Genomic DNA, 22,437 nt, shown 5'->3' with positions numbered 1-22,437 from the left:
AACAACCAAACTTCGTCGGCCCAATCTGCTCCTGCTTCGCGAAGTTTTAGCCTGAGAAAGTAAACGGCGTGCAACCAAGATAACGCCTGCCTGTTCTTTTCACGTCTTGGCTTCTTCCTGGGAGGAAGGCTCCTTGCATTTTCTCTCCTTCACTCTGTTTGCTTGTCTGACGGCGCTATACGGTAACCGTTTCCTCTCTGCGGAGAGGAAAAAAGACGAGCGAATAGAAAAGATGCGCACCGGATAATTTGTTTATGCACGCTCGCTTCCTGCGCTGTTTCCCGCTCACTGGAACAGGGAGCGAAGAACGAGCTGGAAGCAGCACCGCGCATGCGCGCAGAACCTCTGGTCCTTCCCAGGAGAAAAGGTGTGGTGCTAGCCGGAAGCGTACCCTTTCTCTCAGTAAACCGTGCAGTATTGTGAACGCTGTAGAGCCGGGCATCAGCCAATCGGGCGCCGAGTTCGCGGAGTTGATTACAATTAAGGGTTCGTGATTGGCTAGGCATCGCTGCTACCAAATGGCCAATCGTGACGGCCAACAAGCTTTTCCCCGAGCTTACTGCGTGGTTTCGAGGCCCTGCTGCACTCAGCGCACCATAACATACACAATTATAGGAACTAGAGGTAATAAACATAGGATTGGCTGTTTAGTGTCACCCACGAAAGAGACCCCTTCTCCCTTCAAAGAAAAGAATATAGTGAGCCAAATGAAGGGAAAACGTAGGCCAGAAGAGCTTCTTGCTAGGCTAGCCGTGGTCGATGCTCCATTATTCAGTGTACCTGGAGCCACGAATAAATAAGCGAATGACAACCAATAGAAACGTAGGACAGGTGCGTCGAATTGTCGTCCCTAACTTGGCCAACACCAACCTCTTCCAGCCTATATTCCCATACATGTAGCCTGACTTTTGTTGACGAGAGATAGTGTATGTGTATACGTACGTCCATGCGTATCTGCGACAGCCAGTAGGGAAGCATTTTCATTTATTTTTATATTTTTTTGTGTTTACAACATGAGGCATTCGTTCCAGGATACTCCGCTTTGTCCGACGCCCATTTGGCTCTGAACGGGGGCATCGACAACCAACGACGTGATAGCCGACCCCTGACCCCTATTGGGTGCACCATTCACGCGCGATAAAGCCACGCGAACTCGTCTACGAAGCTCCGCTCCTCACATCTTTTCTGTTCGCTGCACGGTATTGCCGAAACGGAGCGCCGGAGACTCTGTCGGTCTTCCGCTGGCTGGACGCAGGAAGAAGTTCCGACGGGGGCACCGGCCAGAAACACCGAGCTTAATCATTTTCCTGTCGCGGGGAATTTAATCCACCGCCGTCTATGGCCTCCCAAGCGGCGACTTGGGACACGATGTGGCTATATAATGGTGCGTGTGTGGGGCGGGTGGGGGGGAGGGGAGGGGGGGGGGGTATGAAGGCGTGGCGCGCAAGGCGCCGCACTAGCGCCTAGAACCGAGCGCCAAGAATGGTGGACGAGAGGCCCCAAGAATCCCGGAGACGAGCATCGCTGTTCTTTTCCGCGTGACTGCCCCCTATAAGGAACCTCAGCGGACGCCGATGGGACGAGAGAGTACGCAGAGCTACGGGGGAAATAAAGCGGGAGGGGAGGAGGAAACGACGTGCTCCGTTACGTATTTGCAAGGCTTGCTACTTTTCGAGGAGTCACTGCGGTGACGTCATTAGAGCGCGTTTAGTTGAACGCGGCGGCGGCGGTGCGCGCTCCGCTTGGCCAGCGAGCAGGAGCGCAAATGCGCCTGCGCTGGCGGTTTGGCTATGAACGGGACAGCAAAACGAGAGCTACACGCATCACTCGGCGTAGTGAGGTGCACGGCTACCCCCGTTGAAGCGTGTAACAGCCTCTCCATAGTTCTCGTTTTGCTCATCGTCTTGAATTTTCGTCTCCCGCCTTCCCCGTGTTTTCCCCAGCCTCTCCATAGGTAGCACACGCTGCCTGCGCGCTTTGAGCCACGTGACATGACACGTGTAGGCCGCCGCCCCCCATACAACGGGTGCATTACGTAGCTTAACGTTATAACAAAAATACTGTTACTATTAGTAGACAAAAAAAGGCTAAAAGTACAACACTGGCAGCCTTCTTGAGCACCGAGTACGCCTGGATTGGGCTACAGCTGCCCGCGCTGAATTTAAAAGCTCCGATGGAACGAAGCCTTCAACGGGTAATTTGATGGAAACAGCTGTATCCGGTGTTTGTCGAGCGTTTCAGCGCGTTCACCCACGGGAGGATTCGCTTTTTAAGACGACTTGAGCATCGCATTTTTCGCTCTTCTCCGACAGGTTCTTGTCGTTAATGGAAATTCACAGCTGTTGGCCATATACTTCCGCATTTCGAACATTTCACGTTTTGCATCATTATGCAGCAAGTTCTGACGCTACCCTGAGGAACGCACGACAGAATACTTAATATTTCAGCACCAAACATGCCTGGAAACATTTTCCATGTGGGCTCAAGAACTGCCCCGACTTTCCTTTGACTGTGGCATTCTGTTTACGACTTGCTGACCTCGAGGATCGGCAATGGCGGAGTCTTATTTTAGTTGAACAACGAAACACGGCATTTGTATACCGGAGTTCGCATCGTTTCCTCGATGCGCCCCGAGGGGGAGTATAAACAACAGCCTCCATGCTCGGGACCAATAACGAGTCTTCGCATTCCTCTCTATTCTGTGCCAGTCATATCGCTGCGCTCTTTTTTTCCTTCACATTTGTTCTTAACTTCGACCGCCACCCATCCAATAAAGGACGGCGCCGGACCAGAAGAGAGAATAAGTAGGATACTACAAGAAAAAGGAAAAAAAAAAGCAGAAGGAACGCATACGAACACAAATAAAGCGGCAGGAAACGAGGGGAACAGCGCGGCGACAGTCATCGAAAAGCTAGCACCGAACCGTCGGGCTCACTCGCACCGTCGCTCCCTCGACGACCACACCTCGCGAAGCATCGTGGCTCTCATATATCCTCGCGAAGCCAGTGGCTCGGAACGGCTTGATCTCCAGCCTCCGCTCGGGAAAGCGAAAGGAAGGCATTCCGATGGAGAAGCCGGCTTGCTGGCAGGCAGGCAGGCGAGCGGGCGGGCGGGCGGGCGGGCGGGCGGGCGGGCGGGCGGGCAGGCAAGCCGAATCGAGACACAGGTGCCCCTGCAGTGGGGTTTGGATCGCGCGCGCTCCGGACCCCCTTTTTGCTGCGCCGCGATCAGAGAAACCAGACCCCGGGGCTGAGTGCTGCGGCGCGCCGCTCTCGCCGCTGGTCGCACACGGACGCGTGTCGCGCAAATCACAGGACAATCTCCTCTCCCTCTTTCTCGTAACATCCACCCACCCACGTGCTCCATCTAGCTGTACGTTTTACTTTTCTACCCGCCGTGGTTGCTCAGTGGCTATGGTGTTGGGCTGCTGAGCACGAGGTCGCGGGATCGAATCCCGGCCACGGCGGCCGCATTTCGATGGGGGCGAAATGCGAAAACACCCGTGTGCTTAGATTTAGGTGCACGTTAAAGAACCCCAGGTGATCAAAATTTCCGGAGTCCTCCACTACGGCGTGCCTCATAATCAGAAAGTGGTTTTGGCACGTAAAACCCCAAATATTATTATTATTATTATTTTACTTTTCTTTTCCCACAGCGCTGCGGTCGGCGAATAGGGAGCGGTGTGTTCAGGTGAACGAGCCGGGCGACCGCATGCACCGCCCGCTTGCCTTTGATCTCTTATGTCCTCCTACCAGACGCTCAGTGTGCTCTAGGTTAGGTAGGGCAGACGAGACAAAAATAAATTGCGCGGCGCATCACTTGCTGTACACTGCTGTGTTGACCAGCATTCATCCCCCCTCCTCCTCCGCCCCCTTTTTTTTTGTCATCTTGAACCTCCATCCTCCTTTCGGACCCCTCTTCCCCCTTCTCCTGCAGCAGAGTACCAGATCAGAAGGCAAAGCTCAGATCGACCTCTTTGCCTTTTTACAAATAAAATTTATCCTCATACGTTACGACTATACCAAACAAACTACATAGAGTAACGTTATGAGAAGGCTTCCTATACCGTTTGGCTTCTGGGTCTGGAGTGCTCGCTTGAAAGCCGTTCGCCCGCACGGAGAGAATCTATCCTTTCCGCTCCTTTTACGTCTAACTTACACCCCCCCTCTTTTTTCCTTCTCCTCTACTCGCCAAACAAAAGGCAGGCGGATATGCCGTGTAAGAGCCACACTGTCGCGGACGGCCGCACCGACCGAGTTGTAGCGCAACAATACGATTCTCGAGCAGTAAAGGAAGCGGAAGCTATTTCACTATACTGGCGCATTACAATGGAAAGCCATAAGCACAAGAGACAAGAGCAGACAGTCCGCCAGCCAGATCAATGGCCACGTCCCGGGCGGCGACTCCTCGGTCAGCCCCTTGCGTGGAGAAATACGCGCCTCTTGGCAAGCTGTTGTCCCAAACCAGCCGCTATCCCCTCCGTATTTCGGGTCGATACGCCAATGCCAGAGGTATCTTGCTGTTTTATTTTTTTCTCCACTCATTTGTCTTTCTCTTCCGGTAATAAACAACATGAAAGGAGGGATTGGTCATCGGCTTTTGTTCCCGACGAATGCTCTGCTGCTCCCCAGTCTTTTATTTCGCTTCTGTTTCCCGGCGAAGCAAAGGGGAGGCGGCTTCGAGTTGTGAGGGATACCGGGAAAAAGACCGGAGAAACGCGACCCCTCCACTTCGAGCGGTTCGGCTTGCCCGTAGCGCTGCAATGTGCAGTGGCAAAGCGCAAGCTACGGCCACCTTGTTGAGCAGGTGAACAACTCTCGCGAAACAACAAATACTCATGTTTTGCCGACGTGAAAGGCGCTCTGAGAGGGAAAATGAGGAGGAAGTGCGAGATTAGCGTTCCCACAGGGTTCCAGCTTTTGCGACCAATGACATCACAGACCTGATATTTTGAATACGACTGACCAGTCTGTGAACAGAGTAAAATTGTGTCGCCCTCATACACGAAGGAAAATTCAAACTGTCATAGTGTTTACTTTTTTTCTAGAAATTATATTACTTTTAATTGCGTACAAAATACTTGAAACAAGAAACAAAGAAAGAAAACGCTGTCGCAAGGTAGGGGCGTCACAGTAACTACATCATGACTAAAATTATTTGTGCAGCTGGTTCTTTCACAACTAATTAGATTTTTCTTTTGTGAAGATATCGCATTGATTCGAGCAGATGATGGGTGACCTACGAGTGCAGTTTGAGTACTTCTTTTCTTACGGTGTCCATCGAAATAAAGCGAGCGGCCGGTATGAAAGAGTGCTGAAGGAAACGGATGGTGATTCGCTAGAGATACCAGTGGAACAAACAATTTCCGATCTACCCACGGCTACAGAATGGGAGAACTCAAGAAGTCGTAGGATTTGGTGACGTTCAAAGGAGTCTGCGCCGTTCATCAGCACAGTGCATAACGTGCCCAACAAGCCTGTGGTTTGACGATCCGAAACGGTGGTCTGAGACGATGTGTGTCGGCTCTCGAAGGTATTACGTATCCGGAGAAGTTCGTAATTGTCATTTTGAGATGACTTGAAATATGTCCGCGTATGTCACGACCTCGTGGGTATGTTATGCCCCATTGCGCTGAGTGCACACAATGATCAACGCCTCCATAACAACACAGCAGTTTGAAATGGCCAACAATAATATGCAGTTTATTCCGAAACTGTAAAGCCTACCGTTTTGCACTTCATATTTAGTTCTGTAAAGAAACTGACTACCGTCCAACACGATCCATTTGTGAAGCTCCCGCTGCCGAAAGACATGGCTACGCATGCGTTTGCTATGAACGACTGTCCGCAGATTTCACGACACGGTAGGCGCCTCTTAACAATATGTCGCCTTATACTTGACAGAATCACGAGGAGCCAGAGATGAAAAAGAAAACTCTTACTCGTGATAAGCGCAAGATAAACATTTGCGGGGTCACTCGAAGCCTTAAGCTTTTCGGTGGCTTTGAGTTCCACTCGAAATGCCAGCAGCTGGACAGGCGGCAATGACACCAATGACTACACGACGAGGAAATGACGATAACGAGAATACGACAATGACGCGACAGCCGGGATTGAAGACATGGCTGGTACAGACGTAGTTTTGATTTCTGGCATTTCTTTTCGTCTTGCGAGGAAGTCTGACGATGACAAACATGCTGACAACTGCTCGACAGATGCCATAAGAATAGGCTAAAGTACCTTTTTACTGGCTGTCGCAGCAATATCAGAGAGGAATGTAAAAAAAAAAAATTATCCTTTTTCGCTAACGATGCGGCCAGCTCTTGCCTCCTCCTGTCATGACGAACATAACAACGCATACTTATAGGCTCAGGAACGTCACGAGTTCACAGACTACGCTGAAAAAAAAAAAAACTCCTCCCATCATTTTGCTTTCACAGGTTTCTTTTTTTTTTTTTTTTCCTACGGGCTGTCGCGAAAAGAAGGTCAAACCTTACGCCTGCGGTTGCAAAATGGAGACGAATGAGACCCACTTCTTCAGTCCCAGCAGTTAAGTGCAATTTTCTTTTTTTCTCATCTTACGCTGGACAAAGCGCGCACATTTTCGATCCACGCGGCAGCCACGTACTCTGCACTTCGCGAGCCCACGAGAGCGTGTGGCAGATTAATGGCGCTCCTCCCGACACGTCGCGGTCGTCGAGAACGCAGCCGTTTTACTCGTCGCCGGGCCTGTCTGCGCCGACGACTACAGCTGGTTTCCTTTTTCCTTTCGTTTTTATTGCTCAATATAGCACACCCTTGGGGTCGAGCCGCGCATACGAGCAATTTTCGTGCTTCGTTCAGCTTCCTCTTTTCAAAATGTGGTCAACTCCGCGCAGGGCAGCTTACCTTTTGAGCCGAGAATGCTGAAACGAGTGATACACCTCTGTATAAGAGGGTGAGCCGAGAGCTCGGTATGCTGCGTTGAAATGAATATGAATGACCTTCAGAAGATGAAGGTTCTTTCGGAAAACTAATCAACTAAAATCTAATTGTCGGGGGTCAACCTCCCAAAGCAACGCGAGAGCTACAAGTGTGCAGTGGAAGGCTACCGGATTAATTTCTACCACCTGGGCTTCTCCGACGTGCACACAAATCAGACTACACGTGCCCTTTCTTCTTTTACACTCCGCCCCCCCCCCCCACCGGAATACGAGTAACGTGGCCGTGAGTCGAACCCGCGACTTTAAGCTCAGCAGCAGAACGAGTCACCGCGGCGGATAGTTGGAAAACCAGCAACCTGAAACTGTACAAACTGTACACGGAATGATTTCTTGGATGCATAGTTACGGGTGTCTTGAGGATGGATTAGCGAGAGAGAAACGCGGCCGCACGTTCTGCATATGCGAAAGTTCATTTCTTTATCTACTTATTTGTACATGCTGCAGCCTGCACGGGTGAAATAATAAGCGAGAGAGAGAGACACACACACACACAAAAAAAAAGAAAGAAAAGAAAGAACCCGCGTACGAGATCACAAGTCAAGCACATTTTTTCGAAGTACAACTTGAGGTACACAGTATGCTGTGTAAAACAAGTGCAAGGAGTATTAAGTAGAGTATAAAGTACGTAGCGACATAAAGGCGGAAGCACAAACGAACTGTATAACTGTGTTCGTTGGCTCGGCATTGATTGCATCCGACGACTTGTAAGGACTGTGTTGCGATGACGGGGGCGAAGCGTGCGCTGTTGAGCTCGTTGAGAGTTCGTTGACAGTTTCTGACATCGGTCTAATGTCCAGTGCTGCGTGCCTATCGCCGGCGCTACCACGTGACCAAGGAAGCGCATTGTTCGAGATTACTGTCCTCGTCTTCCCCGCGCTGCTTCAAGTTTTACTCAAGTGCATTTAGTTCGCGCTCTTTGTTCCCAGAGGCACGGAAGTCTGTATTTGCATGAAATGACTGGCGCACAGTGAATTAGGAGGTAAACACAAGTCTCATTCATATCGAATCTATTGGTTTTCGATATTTACACCACGACACATGCCCTCCCTTTTCTCCCTATTTCCTAAAAGAAATAGAAAAATGAAGCCTACAGATTTAAACCTTCCGGATAACTCGTGAAAATTTCGAAAATATGCTCTAGCACAGTTTCCTCCCTTTTTTATGTTTCTTTGCTGACTTGTTCGACCCTGACGCAGAAGTACTTTGTGCCTATAAATTTCTGCGGCAACTTCCTGCCAAACACTTAAAACTGAAATCCCGACCCCTCTGTCACTCAACCCGACCGCCGTGTCCAAACTGCCTCGAAGAACCCTAAAGAGGTTAGAAGACCAGCTGCAGCGCCTACGTTAAAGATGTTTTCGCTGAGAAGGAAACACAATCGTCCAACATCCGAGGACAAATTTCCTTCCGCGCAGCACGCACGCTCATTCGAGCACGAGGCATGTCCCATCGAACGGAGAGTCGAAACTCCTGGAACGCCCTCGCGAAATAAACTCGCAGCACAGTGGAACACAGATTGGCACGGAAGAATGCTCGGAAAAGACGCAGGAGAAAAAAAAAAAAGGATGGAGCAAACGCTTCGGCACGTGTCGATTCCAAAGCGACACAAGGAGAAAGACACACGCGCAGCAGCAGCGATACGGCACATGCGGGCTACGGAATTTCGGGAGCGCAAACGGATGCAAGGGATTTCGCGCGTTTCGCCGCCCGCATTCCCGGAGACGGTATATATATATATATATATATATATATATATATATATATATATATATATATATATATATATATATATATATATATATATATATGTCGTACACCCGCTTCTGATCGGCTCAAGCAGACTAACGCGAAGCGAGAACGAAGAAGAGTAAAACAACATTGACGAAAACGAACACGCATGGTACAAGACGCGCGCGTATACGTATTTGCATTCTGCGCGACAGAAAAGAAATTGGCCGCGCGCGGGAGGTGCGGTGAAGCTCCGTAATCGCGGGTGTCCTCGCCGCGTGCGCCCTCGCCGCGTTCACGTCCTCGCCGCGTTCGAACGCGGTACGTGCAGCCGCGTCCTCGGCGATAGCGGCACCGACGATCGAGTTCGTCGCCGCGATACCTCGACGAGACGCCCGACTGACTGAGCGCGCGTTGTTTTATTCTGAAACGAGCGCGCGCTTTTTCTTTTTTTTTTGCGTGAGACGCGCTTACAAGCGGGAAGCTCGAGGAATATAGCCTTGGAACGGGGACTACGAGGATGCGTGCCGATCAGTGTGGAAAACTATCCTTTCTTTGTTTTTTGTGTGATTTCACATACGATTTTCGCCGTAACTATAGTCGTCGGTGTGAACTATAAAACTTGGAAGATCGCAGAGTGACTTGCTGCAATTTGTAGTCAGCCGGAGTCGGAACCGATAAACGAACATAAATATGTCACCTAATTCCAACCGCTACAGATATCCGAGGGCGTCTCGAAAACGAATAGTAAACTCGCTGCTGTTGAAGAAACGAAAAAAAAATTCAGGGAACAACTGCGAGAGAGAACGGTATCAGCGGCAAGAAATAAGGACAGTGTGCGTGGAAATACTCAGGCGGAAATAACGCAGAAAACATTGAGCATGTTTTGTTGTCATGTCGCAGTATCTGTCCAGAGGTAAACGAGGACGCAGTGATACCCTGCCCGAAGCATGGCCATCCTTGAAGCTTCAAGGATAACATATAGGATTCTGCGTTGGCGAATAGCAAGAAGATGGCTGGACTGTGGCGTAAAGCCAAGAAACAAACGGCATGAAATCACGTTACCTTTAGCGCAACAAGCTTATTTAAACATTGATGGTTTGTTAACACAAGCCACGGTTATAGATTGCTGAGAATAAATGCAGTAGAAAGGTACAAGAGGGAGAAAAAAAATTTGAACTCAGTGGTTTCAGCCACCACAGCGTTTCACATCCGGTCCATCCAAATGGGAACATGGGCGCATGGCTTTGTTGGCTAGCTTTGCGCACGTGTGCGAGCGTTTGCGTCGTATGAGTGCCTGTCCATAGAGAGTGAGTCGCGGCAGTTTTCATCTCGTTTCTCATCTGAGCGAGGATTGATTTCAATAGAAGCTGGAGAAGTTAATCTGGCTTCAGTCATGAGATTTCAAGCCCCACCCTCCCCCCTCCTCCCGCGCCCCTCTTCCTGTGCAGCTAAATTGACATTTCCAGCATCTATTAATGTAATCATACATCTTTAAAATTACAATCAAATTATTAGTTATTACGCGCCAAAACAACAATATGATCATGAGGCACACTCCGTAGTACTCTTGACGAGTACTACGGATTAATTTTCACTACCTAAGCTTCTTCGGGAGGTCCCGATAGAGTATTTGACTATGGGACCTCCTTCTGCATATTATTCTTTTTTATAACCTGTAATCTATAATGAATAAAATCAATTTATATTTCAATTCAATTAAATTCTTTAACGCGCACCTAAGTCTAAGTTCAGCGAGGATAAATTGAAGAAATGTCGCTCCAAAGAGCGTGTCTCAAGTCTGTTACTCCTCATCTTGATAGGAGAAAAAGGGTAGAGACAGGATGGAAAGGGGGAAATTGGCGACAAGTGACGATGCAATAGTACAATGAACTAACTATACCTAACACATTGCCCAATACGCAGTATTTGCTCCGTAAGCGCACTACACGTCTAAACGAAACGCGTCCACCAAAACCTTCCTCGCGAGTGATAACACGTACTCATGGGAACAGATGCAGGGGAATCTTAGAAACAGGCATGCGCCGAAGGAAAAAAAAGAAAGAACGAAAGAAAGAAAGATAACAAGGTAAGAGAAGACAGTGCAGACGCAATTTCATCAGAAGTCGTCCCGCTTTGTTCTGCAGCTCGCATGACGCGCCCGCCCTTGGCGACAGAAGATTCCCAGGGTCAAGCGAGGTTTTGGGCAGGCTTACAGCACTGGCCGCTCGGCAGTGCAGATCGCGTCGCGCCACTGCTCAGCGGTCCGGTCACGTCCAACTTCGTTTCTCTCTGCCTGTCGTTTCTGCCGCGCCGGTCCGGACCTCCCCCGGCGTGGACGTGCGCTCCAGTGACCACGTGCCTGGCGGCGATAGCGGGGGTGACGAAAGCTCTTACAAATAAACGATCCCGTCTGTCTCCGTAGGAAAGATCACCTGAATGGGTGTTTTCTTTTCTTTTTCTCCTCCTCCTTATTCTGTTCTCGGCTTTTTTCTGTACCGTCTATAGGGGAGAGTACTGATGATGCCGGGGGGGGGGGGGGGTCATATGTCCAATTACATATGTTAGGCGGGAAGAGGCTGATAGACGAATTTCTCCAGCGGTATAGAAAGAAAGAAAGAAAGAAAGAAAGAAAGAAAGGAAGAAAGAAAGAAAGGGAATCACGTGACACCAAGACGCCTGATTACGAAAGCAATCTTCGGTGACAAGAACACTGGTCGTTTTTGTTTTCCACACTGCCATTAAGGCCTAAGATCGAAAGGATGGAGGTCAGTAGGCACAAGTACTTTGTACACTTTCATTTTATTTCGTTACATAAATGAATACGCAAGCCATGGCGGTGCCGGTGGCAGCTACCGTCGTCACCCATCGCCTCTTTTACGATGATATTCTAAGTGATTCCAATGAGACAACAGTCGCTGGAGTTGATGCCCCTGCAAGCGATCTAACACATATTGCCTAACTGACTACCTACGCGATTTAACAAATAACGGAGAACTATGCGTTTGGTGAACAATTATCGTATTGCAAGTGTTTATTTGTTCCAGAAGTCTGTGATCATATTGTCCCTCAGTACTTAGCAAGGCTAATTAACCAACTTATAATTTAGTCATGTAGCAACGTAAGCGTATGCTCCAAAGCCTATAGAAAATGATATAACGGTTCATTAAAGTTCATTTAAGTCAAATAAAAGAAAAAGGAGTCCGCAAGTGTCAGCCACAGGCAGGTCCATTGGGGCAGAGTTCTGCATTACATTTTAAATCATGTAGGCGCTTAGCGGAAAGTACCTGCACACTATATATTCATTGTTTTGGAGTCCTCGTGTAATTCTCGAACACGGAAAGCATATCACACTTGCACCACCAGTTGTTCTTTAAAACGGAAGAAACTGCGCAAGCGGTCTTCCCCTTATGCAGTCTCTTGTTGGGAAAAAGCAAACTTTGGCGCGCATTTTTCAGAGAGTTACGAACGCAAGACGCCGCATTATTTAGGCGCCTCGCGACTCAGTAGCATAGGCAGAGTTTAAAAGCGCAGCTCCAGTGGCTCCTTCTTAGGCGCCCGTTCACGGGTTCAGCGTCGTCGTTCCTCCGTTTGGTTTGGTTTGGTTCCTAAAGCGAGCGACGTTCTTGACTCTTTCGCCCGCTTTCGCGTTCAGAATTTCTCCACTGCGGGCATGTGCGATAATTCGCGCCGCGGTCATCGAACAACGTTGTCGACGTCAGCAGAATACTTCGAACGTATTGCTAGTGTATCCATATGATTTCTGCAATCCGCATACGCGGCTTGCTTACCTTGACAATCATCTTCGATGGTCTTCGCAACATTTTTTTCCCCACACACTTCTTTCAACACCACCGTCGAGGTGTCGTCCACCACTGATTTACACACAGTTAACTTTTGCCTTTTTGTAACCGCTTTCTCATCCTCCCCCCTCGGCCAGTCACGTGACACATCAATCTCAGCGGACTCTGCGCAGAATGTTTTTGGCTCCCGGTAGATTTCAATCGATTCACGCTTGTTCGGCTTGCTGCGCCAGCCGCTCTATGTGCGCTTTCTACCAATATGGTCGTGCAATAATTTCCCCCGTTTTCTGTAGCGTCTATTTCCGCGCATTACACTAAACACACTAAAAAGCGACCGTGGCACGATCACGTGCTTTTGGCAGCCATTAATTTTGTCACGTGACGGTCCGTCCTAGCTTGTAATGCCTTTGCGCGAGCCGTGTCTCCCCCGGCCAGCGACGTCCACTCGTCGAAACCGTTGCTCCACATCGTGCGCAGGCAGGCAGCTCCTCTCAAGCTCCGCGCTCGCGAGGCTATGCCCTGTTGCGTTTCGCCTGCGACACGTGGTTTTGCCGGCGCGACTGCGGCGGGGCGGCAGACATTTTGGCCCGATCGTCGTCGCCGCAACACTCATCGGCAGGTGTTTCCAGGCGCGACTGCGGCGATGCGACCGCAAAGGATCATCCTCTCATTCCAGTCATTGTGCCCGAAACTGGCGATGCCAAAGCAGGGATCATCCTCTCATTCCAGTCATTGTGCCCGAAACAGGCGATGCCAAAGCAGGGATCATCCTCTCATTCCAGTCATTGTGCCCGAAACAGGCGATGCCAAAGCAGGGATCATCCTCTCATTACAGTCATTGTGCCCGACCGGCAGCGCTACAACAGGGTGCTACGAGATCGTGCTCGACATGGTGCTACGGCAGCGCTACAACAGGGTGCTACGAGATCGTGCTCGACAGGGTGCTACGAGATCGTGCTCGACATGGTGCTACGGCATCGCTACGACAGTGTGCGTCACCATTAGCCCATTGTACATTCACGTGCTCGTCTTTTGAGGGGTTCCTTCTTGCCCTCAACTGCGAGAGTATAAAAACAGCTGCCCCCGGACGCCAAAAGGAGGGCTCCGATTTCTTCTGTTGAGTGAAGTGCTCTCCCGTCTCTCTACTTCGGTCAACCTGACCGCCAACTCTTTGCGATGTTAAAATAAACAAGTTGTTTCGTTGTTACCAGTCGACTCATGCTTTGCCGGGACCTTCGGATGCTTCCAGTTGTACCCCAGGCCGCCAGGCCAACGCTACCCTTGGGGCTTGCGACCCAGGTACAACCACGGGCGTCAGCGCCGAGTTCCCAACAACAGATCGTACCAGCGGTGCGATCCCAAACATCTGGTTGGCAGCGGTGAGATCGCCTCCGATCCCAAACATCTGGTTGGCAGCGGTGGGATCGCCTCCGACTTCAAACAACTGTCTGCCAGCGGTGAGATCGCGACAACGGAGGCCAGCAGCAAAGAGATGCAGTTGACTGTATGCTGAGCAGCTCAACGACGATCCGGGAGCAGTGCAACGAGCCCTGTGTGACGACTGGTTGCCTGCAGCGGAACGACTGCGCGGAATTCCTGCCTGCGAGGTTTGGTGAGTGCGGGACTTTCTTCTTCTGAGCTTTGCCAGGCTTTTTGTTAGTGTCAGAAACAGAGCTGGTAATTGTGGTTGTCGTTGCTGCCGGGTTAGTTTGCGGCAAGACAATAGTAAGCAGTAGAGAAAGCAGCATTCAGAGCAGCCATGGATTTGAAGTCGTTGCGCAAACCGAAATTGTTGGAGCTTGCAAGAGAGTTGGGTCTGGATGTCTCAGACAAACTCAGAAAACCTGAACTGCTAAGGACTATTCTTGAGTTAGAGGCTGAGGATGACGAGCTGTCGGAATGCCTTGAGACTATTGAGGAGAGGTCAAAAAGACAGGAGCGCGAACTTAAAGAGCAAAAAGAGAAACAGGAGCGCGAACTTAAAGAGCAAAAAGAGAAACAGGAGCGCGAACTTAAAGAGCAAAAAGAGAAACAGGAGCGCGAACTTAAAGAACAGAAAGAGCGAGAGCAACAAGAGCGTGACCGTCAACACGCTTTGGAAATGAAGCGTCTTGAGGTAGAGATGGAACGCGCTCGTAATGGAAGTCAGGCACACGGTGCAGGAGAACGCGTATTGTTCAAAATGACTGACCTGATGCGGCCGTTTAAGCTTGGAGAGGACATTGGTTTGTTCCTGGTTAACTTTGAGCGAACGTGCGAGAAGCAGGGGTTCTCTCGGGAAACGTGGCCACAGCGCTTGCTCACTTTGTTACCCGGCGAGGCGGCCGACGTAGTCGCTCGCTTGGATAGAGAGGAGGCAGAGGATTTCGACACAGTGAAATCGAGTCTTCTAAAAAAGTACCGGCTGTCTGCGGAGGCGTTCCGTCGGAAGTTTCGGGAAAATGAGAAAGGCAAAAGTGAGTCATATACAGAGTTTGCGTATAGGCTTATGTCGAACATGCAGGAGTGGCTCAAAGAAGAGAAAGCGTTTGGTGACCACGATAAAGTTCTGCAGTGCTTCGGGCTAGAACAGTTTTATAGTCGGTTACCGGAGAACGTGCGGTACTGGGTCTTGGATAGGCCAGACGTTTGTACGGTGGCTAAAGCCGCTGAGCTAGCCGAGGAGTTTGTGACGCGTCGGGCTCGCGGAGCTAAGGACGGTCAAAAGGGTGAATTTGGCTCGAAGTTTGAGAGGCCGAAGTTCACACCCATAAGAGCAAAGGGGGACACGCGTAGTGCGGATGCGAGCGAAAGCAGTCCGACCAAACGTAAAGAGACGGCGGCAGCCAAACGCAGAAAGCGGTTCGAGATGAGGCGAGCGCGCTTGTGTTATACGTGCCAGAAGCCGGGTCACTTTTCGGCGCAGTGTCCGGAAACAACACCAAAAGTTGTGTTTTTTTCAATAGGCAGCACTGACGAGAACATGAAGCTTCTCGAGCCTTACATGCGAGACCTCCTCGTGAACGGGAAAGAGTGCCGAGTGCTTCGCGATTCCGCAGCTACGATGGATGTAGTTCACCCATCTTACGTAGAACCCCATATGTTCACGGGCGAGTGCGCGTGGATCAAGCAAGCCGTGGAAGCTCATAGCGTGTGTCTGCCGGTAGCAAAAGTGCTTATTGAAGGACCTTTCGGAGCGCTTGAGACAGAGGCGGCAGTGTCATCTATGCTGCCACCCCAGTACCCGTACCTATTTTCAAACAGGTCCGATCACCTCCTGCGCGAGAAGGGGCTTTTGTTTGGTGAAGCTAGTGTTCAGGCCTTAACCAGATCGAAGGTTCGGGAGCTCGCTGCAAAGGCGGTGGTTGCGGGGCCGACGTTATCAAACAACGAAAGAGGGTCAGAGGCGCAGCAAGCTGATATTCAGAGCACGCCCGAACAGAATAAAATTGAGTCTGTAGCGTTGAAGGCGCCAGATACTGGAGAGGAAAATCCCGATTCGGGAAAGTTAGAAGAGCTATCTACTGATTTGCTCATCGCGCCTACGTCAGACGGACTTGATAGGTTGCTAAAAGTCAGCCGGTCGGCTTTGATAGCCGAGCAAAAAAAGGATGGCAGCCTGGAAAACGTGCGCTGCAATGTCAAAGAAGGTATCGCCAGGAAAACTGCGCGTTTTGTGGAAAGAGGTGGAGTCCTGTACCGGAAGTATCTAGACCGCCGAGGAGTGGAGTTCGATCAGCTGATCGTGCCTCAATGCTATCGTCAGGATCTGTTGCGCTTGTCACACGGGGGTTCCTGGTCCGGACACCTAGGAGTTAAGAAAACTAAGGACCGTCTCTTGCAAGAGTACTATTGGCCAGGGTGTTTTCGGGACGCAGACCATTTCGTGAGGACATGTGACACTTGTCAGCGGGTGGGCAAACCAGGGGACAAATCGAGGGCGCCGTTGAAATTGGTACCTATCATTACGGAGCCTTTTAGACGGCTCGTTATTGATACTGTGGGACCTCTGCCGGTAACAGCCACGGGGTACAGACACATTTTGACTGTGATCTGCCCAGCGACAAAGTTCCCTGAAGCAGTGCCGCTTAAAGAACTCAGCTCAGTTGAGATAGTTAATGCACTACTGTCCATATTTGCGCGAGTTGGTTTCCCTGCGGAAATCCAATCAGATCAGGGCACAGTGTTTACTAGCGCTTTGACGACAACTTTTCTCGAAAGGTGTGGGGTAAAGCTGTTACACAGCTCAGTGTACCACCCACAGTCGAATTCCGTTGAGAAGCTCCACTCCGTCATGAAGCGCGTGTTGAGAGCGTTGTGTTTTGAACATCGAACTGACTGGGAGCTGTGTCTGCCTGGGGTGATGTTTGCTTTAAGAACCGCGCCGCATGCAGCTACGGGGTTTTCGCCAGCTGAACTGGTGTACGGTCGCTCGCTTCGATCTCCGCTTCGCATGCTTCGAGAATCGTGGGAAGGTAGGGGCGACGACCCAGTCGTGGTGGAGTACGTGCTTAAGCTCCTCGAACGCTTAAGAAGGGCACAGGAGTTGTCAGGTGAAGCAATGACAAAGGCCCAGCAGAGGGCCAAGGTTTATTATGATCGGACAGCCAGGGCCCGTCGTTTTGAGGTTGGCGATGAGGTCATGATATTGCGCACATCGCTAAACAACAAACTAGACGTGCAGTGGGAGGGCCCAGCACGAATTGTTCAGAAACTGTCGGACGTTAACTACGTGGTAAGTCTGCCAGGAAAGCGGAAAGCACAGCAAGTTTACCACTGTAATCTGCTCAAACCTTATAGACAAAGGGAAGCAGTGGTGTGCATGATGGTAAACGTTCCTGAAGAGCTTCCGGTCGAGCTTCCGGGACTAGGCTCAGTGACGAACAGGGAAGACACCGGTCAAGTCATTAGTGACCTTATCAGTAAAGCGCCGCTGTCGCCTGAGCAGAAAACCGAACTACACCAGCTATTACAAGAGTTTCAAGGTCTGTTCTCTGAGAGGCCTGGTAGGACTTCTGTACTTACTCATGATATAGAACTTACCTCCCCAGAGCCAGTACGATCCAAGGCGTATCGGGTGTCACCCCGCCAGAGCGATATTATGGAGGCTGAGGTAAAGAAAATGCTACAGCTCGGTGTTATTGAGGCAGGTGAGAGTGATTATACCTCCCCTTTGATTTTAGTTGAGGTACCGGGCAAGGAACCTCGTCCTTGCGTCGACTACCGCAGGCTTAATTCCATCACTAAGGATCAAATTTATCCGATCCCTAACATCGAGGAGCGCCTTGAGAAAGTTAGTAGCGCTCAGTTTATTTCCACCCTAGATCTTGTCAGGGGTTATTGGCAGGTTCCACTTACAGAAGAGGCTAGTAGGTATGCGGCGTTCATTTCACCAATGGGAACATTCCGTCCTAAAGTGTTGAGTTTTGGTTTGAAGAACGCGCCATACTGTTTTTCAAGCCTCATGGATAAAGTGTTGCGGGGACAGCAAGAATTCGCTTTACCGTATCTAGACGACGTAGCGATATTCTCCGCATCCTGGTCTGAGCATATGGCACACTTGCGGGCAGTGCTAACCCGCCTGCGCGAAGCGGGCTTGACAGTCAAGGCTCCTAAGTGCCAGTTAGCACAGGCCGAGGTTGTCTACCTCGGTCACGTGATTGGTCAGGGTCGTCGCCGCCCCTCTGAAATAAAAGTGGCCGCTGTGCGAGACTTTCCGCAACCGCGCACAAAGACCGATATTCGGTCGTTCTTGGGTGTCGCCGGCTACTATCAGAGGTACATCCCTAGGTACTCTGATATCGCGGCTCCCCTGACGGATGCTCTAAGAAAAACAGAGCCTCAAACAGTCGTCTGGGACGAGACAAAGGAAAGAGCTTTTAGCGCCCTAAAGAGTGCCCTAACAAGCCAGCCTGTGCTACGATCGCCAGACTATACAAAAGGGTTCATTGTTCAGTGCGATGCTAGTGAGCGAGGCATGGGCGTTGTACTGTGCCAACGGGAAAATGGAGAAGTGGAACACCCCGTCCTGTATGCTAGTCGTAAGCTGACCAGTCGTGAGCAGGCGTATAGCGCCACCGAGAAAGAGTGTGCGTGTCTCGTGTGGGCCGTTCAGAAATTGTCATGCTATCTAGCCGGCTCGAGGTTTATCATTGAGACGGATCACTGCCCTCTCCAATGGCTGCAGACCATCTCTCCCAAAAATGGCCGCCTCCTGCGCTGGAGCCTCGCTTTACAACAATATTCCTTTGAGGTGCGTTACAAAAAGGGGAGTCTCAACGGTAACGCCGATGGCTTAAGTCGAAGCCCCTAACGTAGGAATCAGCCTCAAAATTGTTTGTTACTGATGTTTTTCTTCCTGAGGCAGGATTTTTTTTAACATATTGCTTTTGTTTAGTGTTTCAAAGTGATGATATGCTTTCTAGTGCAATTTTTCAATTTGTGGACGCGTTCTGAGTGATGCTAGACTACTGTAAGGAACTAGGCAGTGGTATAAAAAGGGGAAAGAGCCTGGCAGGGCTTAGTGAGGGTTGTGCCGTGCTTGCTGACTGAGCGGTTGAGTTTCAGCGTAGTTCTAACGCTTGCCGGGAACGAGAACAAAAATGTGAACTCTCCCGAAGTCACTTTGCAGTGTCCCGTGCGAACCTGAACAAGAGAACGAGGCCTTCTCTGTGCGCTGCGCTCAAGAAACGTCGAGGGACGCCCGACTTCGGTTATGAGCATCATCGAGCGACATCCCTCCGGACAGCGGATGCAGTCCCCTGTCCATCGGGATCTCCTTCCCCCGGCGGGGCGGTCTGTTGCGTTTCGCCTGCGACACGTGGTTTTGCCGGCGCGACTGCGGCGGGGCGGCAGACATTTTGGCCCGATCGTCGTCGCCGCAACACTCATCGGCAGGTGTTTCCAGGCGCGACTGCGGCGATGCGACCGCAAAGGATCATCCTCTCATTCCAGTCATTGTGCCCGAAACAGGCGATGCCAAAGCAGGGATCATCCTCTCATTCCAGTCATTGTGCCCGAAACAGGCGATGCCAAAGCAGGGATCATCCTCTCATTCCAGTCATTGTGCCCGAAACAGGCGATGCCAAAGCAGGGATCATCCTCTCATTACAGTCATTGTGCCCGACCGGCAGCGCTACAACAGGGTGCTACGAGATCGTGCTCGACATGGTGCTACGGCAGCGCTACAACAGGGTGCTACGAGATCGTGCTCGACAGGGTGCTACGAGATCGTGCTCGACATGGTGCTACGGCATCGCTACGACAGTGTGCGTCACCATTAGCCCATTGTACATTCACGTGCTCGTCTTTTGAGGGGTTCCTTCTTGCCCTCAACTGCGAGAGTATAAAAACAGCTGCCCCCGGACGCCAAAAGGAGGGCTCCGATTTCTTCTGTTGAGTGAAGTGCTCTCCCGTCTCTCTACTTCGGTCAACCTGACCGCCAACTCTTTGCGATGTTAAAATAAACAAGTTGTTTCGTTGTTACCAGTCGACTCATGCTTTGCCGGGACCTTCGGATGCTTCCAGTTGTACCCCAGGCCGCCAGGCCAACGCTACCCTTGGGGCTTGCGACCCAGGTACAACCACGGGCGTCAGCGCCGAGTTCCCAACAACAGATCGTACCAGCGGTGCGATCCCAAACAGCCCCCACTCTGCTATAACGATCAGCTACGACAGCAGTTGATTACCAGAACGCGACCAGCCACCAAGTGCCTCAAAAAAAAATGCACGCGCGCGTGCGCACACGATACCTTTGTCAGCTTCCTCGAGTGTTTTCCGCAGCGCCCGCGCCTGCTTCTTGGTGTCGAAGATGTACTCGTAGATGAGACCGGCCAGCAGGCCTCCGGATATGGGCCCGAACCAGTACACCTGCGCGTGACGACAGGAGAAAAGAAGATTGCCACAAGTGTGAGCACCTCGACACTTTGCTATAGCGTTCAGCATTTCCTAAGCTGTGCTAAGTTTCAAAAGCAAATATGTGCTTTGAGGTTAGCAGTGAATCGCCTTAATGATAGTCCTCATGGTGCGCAAAAGTTGCTTGGACCACGGGGTAACGTATCAGTACAGCGATCTGTTCTAAAAGCGTTAATGACCTTCTTTACTGAAAGTAGTACTGTAGAGAGAGAGAGAGAGAGAGAGAGAGAGAGAGAGAAACCTATTAAAATGTAACGAATTTAGCCGGCTGTATATGTAGGCGGCCACATCATACTCTGAGTAGCGACGGGGATCGGGGAGAGAATGGCACTACGGAAGGAGAAGGAGGGCGAGAAAGAGAAAAAGAAAGCAAGAAAATATATTATCACGACGTGTACAGGTGAGAAAACTGGTTAGAGCTTGACGTAATAGTTATGCAGAAACACGCAAGGTGGAGAGAAGTAATTAACAAACGGAAAGTGAGACATCCACCCTAGAGCTTGTCAACCAAGTTAATGTAATGCAGAAATATGAAAACACATCTTAAACCGTGACGTTTCTTTGAAGGAGAAGGCATATAGGACCTAGTCTTCTTCGTAGATTTAGTGGTTCTTGGGAAGCGGAGCCCATTCTACTCAAACAAGTTCTCTCGTCTCTGCAACGTAGACATTACACTAAGATTGTACCCATTTATTAACACTTAGTATGCTCTTCTGTGCGGTTTACATTGTCAAATTAAAGATTAGTTTGTATTTTTTGATTGACTTGATTGAGTGACTTCTGTTCAATTGAAGATAGTGCAGAATGCGCCATTTTGTTGCTGCTTTGTATTATTCTTTTCTATATTTACTGCTTAAAGAGGTTTACGAAATGTGCCTTAATCACGAAACATTTTTCATTTCACCTCACATTAACAATCTTTCTGGTGTCAGCGTCCTTCTATTCTCAGTATTAACAGGCATTTCGAACGCGTCTGTAGGACTTGATGCCACATAACGTCGAATAAAAAAGAAAAAAAATGAAGAAAGAAAAAGTATCAACAAGGGATCCCTTGTTGAGACCGAAATATAATAATTTGTATATTAAATATAATTAGTAATAAGTATAATAATTAAGTAGTAAGTATAAGTATATAGTAGGTATAATTTTTCTCCTTACTCGATGTTTGTCCTGTTTCTTCAAAATAACATACCTTTATTTTAGTATTGATGATTGCTATATATTATCTGCTGAAACAGGTATAATCTTTTAAATATTTGTGTGGAAATAAAAAACGCACAATGCCTACAAGAAATTAAGGCTCAAAATATCTTTTTTTTTTTTTTGTGAACATCGCAACGTTGGAAGCCGGAATGTTGGTTTCAATACCACCCCCCTAACTCCCTCTGTGTTGTTTATGTTTTTTTCTTACTTCCTTGCAATAGTAGAGTTTTTTTTTTTAAAGCATCTCGGCCAAGAAAGAAGCTGCTGCATATGCAAGCAGTCAATGCGACGCGAATACGAACGTCGGCTAAAGGGCAAAAAAAAAAAATCACATATGTCTGCGTACTTGTTCCACGCGTCTCTCAGCCCCCCACACTATTGACTGCCTCCTGCGAAACTGTTTACCACGCGTGTTTAGAGATGCAAGCTTTCAAAGAAGTGTCGTTCACCAGGCGGCTTTTTGTTTTCTCAAACGAGCGTGCAGACGAGCTCCCTTTTCAAGTCCCTTTTTTTTTTTTTTGGAAACCACAGCGTCAGCGCAGAAGTCCTTCGCCCCGGTTTCTCCGATTCGCTCAGGCCGTAAAACAGCGCACAAACACAATGTTGCCTCCGAGATCGCACACTGAACGCTAAGAAGCGCATTAAAAACACAAGTGGAGTATTAGGACAAACAAAGTTATTCGCGTAGTCAGGACTGGTGAATACGAATGACAGCTGTTTAGCGCGAGAAGTCTGGCGCCCCGAGTAAGGCATAGCGTTGCTCCACTATGTTCGTGTTTTATGTCTGCTGTGTGGCCGCCGGGATGAAATTTACTGCACAGTCGTGGA

At 49.8% G+C, this 22,437-nt stretch overlaps 1 protein-coding gene across 1 annotated transcript in view; it reads right to left on the bottom strand.

Annotated features, from left to right (window-relative positions):
- The window catches only part of LOC142585190 (aquaporin AQPAe.a-like), a 140,821-nt gene that overhangs the window by 7,990 nt on the left and 110,394 nt on the right, over window positions 1-22,437 (bottom strand). The window contains exon 4 of the mRNA XM_075695751.1: window positions 20,244-20,361. Coding sequence (XP_075551866.1) covers window positions 20,244-20,361 — 118 coding nt within the window. The remainder of the gene's footprint in view (window positions 1-20,243; window positions 20,362-22,437) is intronic.

The sequence above is a fragment of the Dermacentor variabilis genome, chromosome 6 (assembly GCF_050947875.1).
Source record: "Dermacentor variabilis isolate Ectoservices chromosome 6, ASM5094787v1, whole genome shotgun sequence".
Classification (NCBI taxonomy): Eukaryota; Metazoa; Arthropoda; class Arachnida; order Ixodida; family Ixodidae; genus Dermacentor; species Dermacentor variabilis.
The sequence above is the reverse complement of the archived record's forward strand: the minus strand, read 5'-3'. Positions and strand labels throughout refer to the sequence as shown.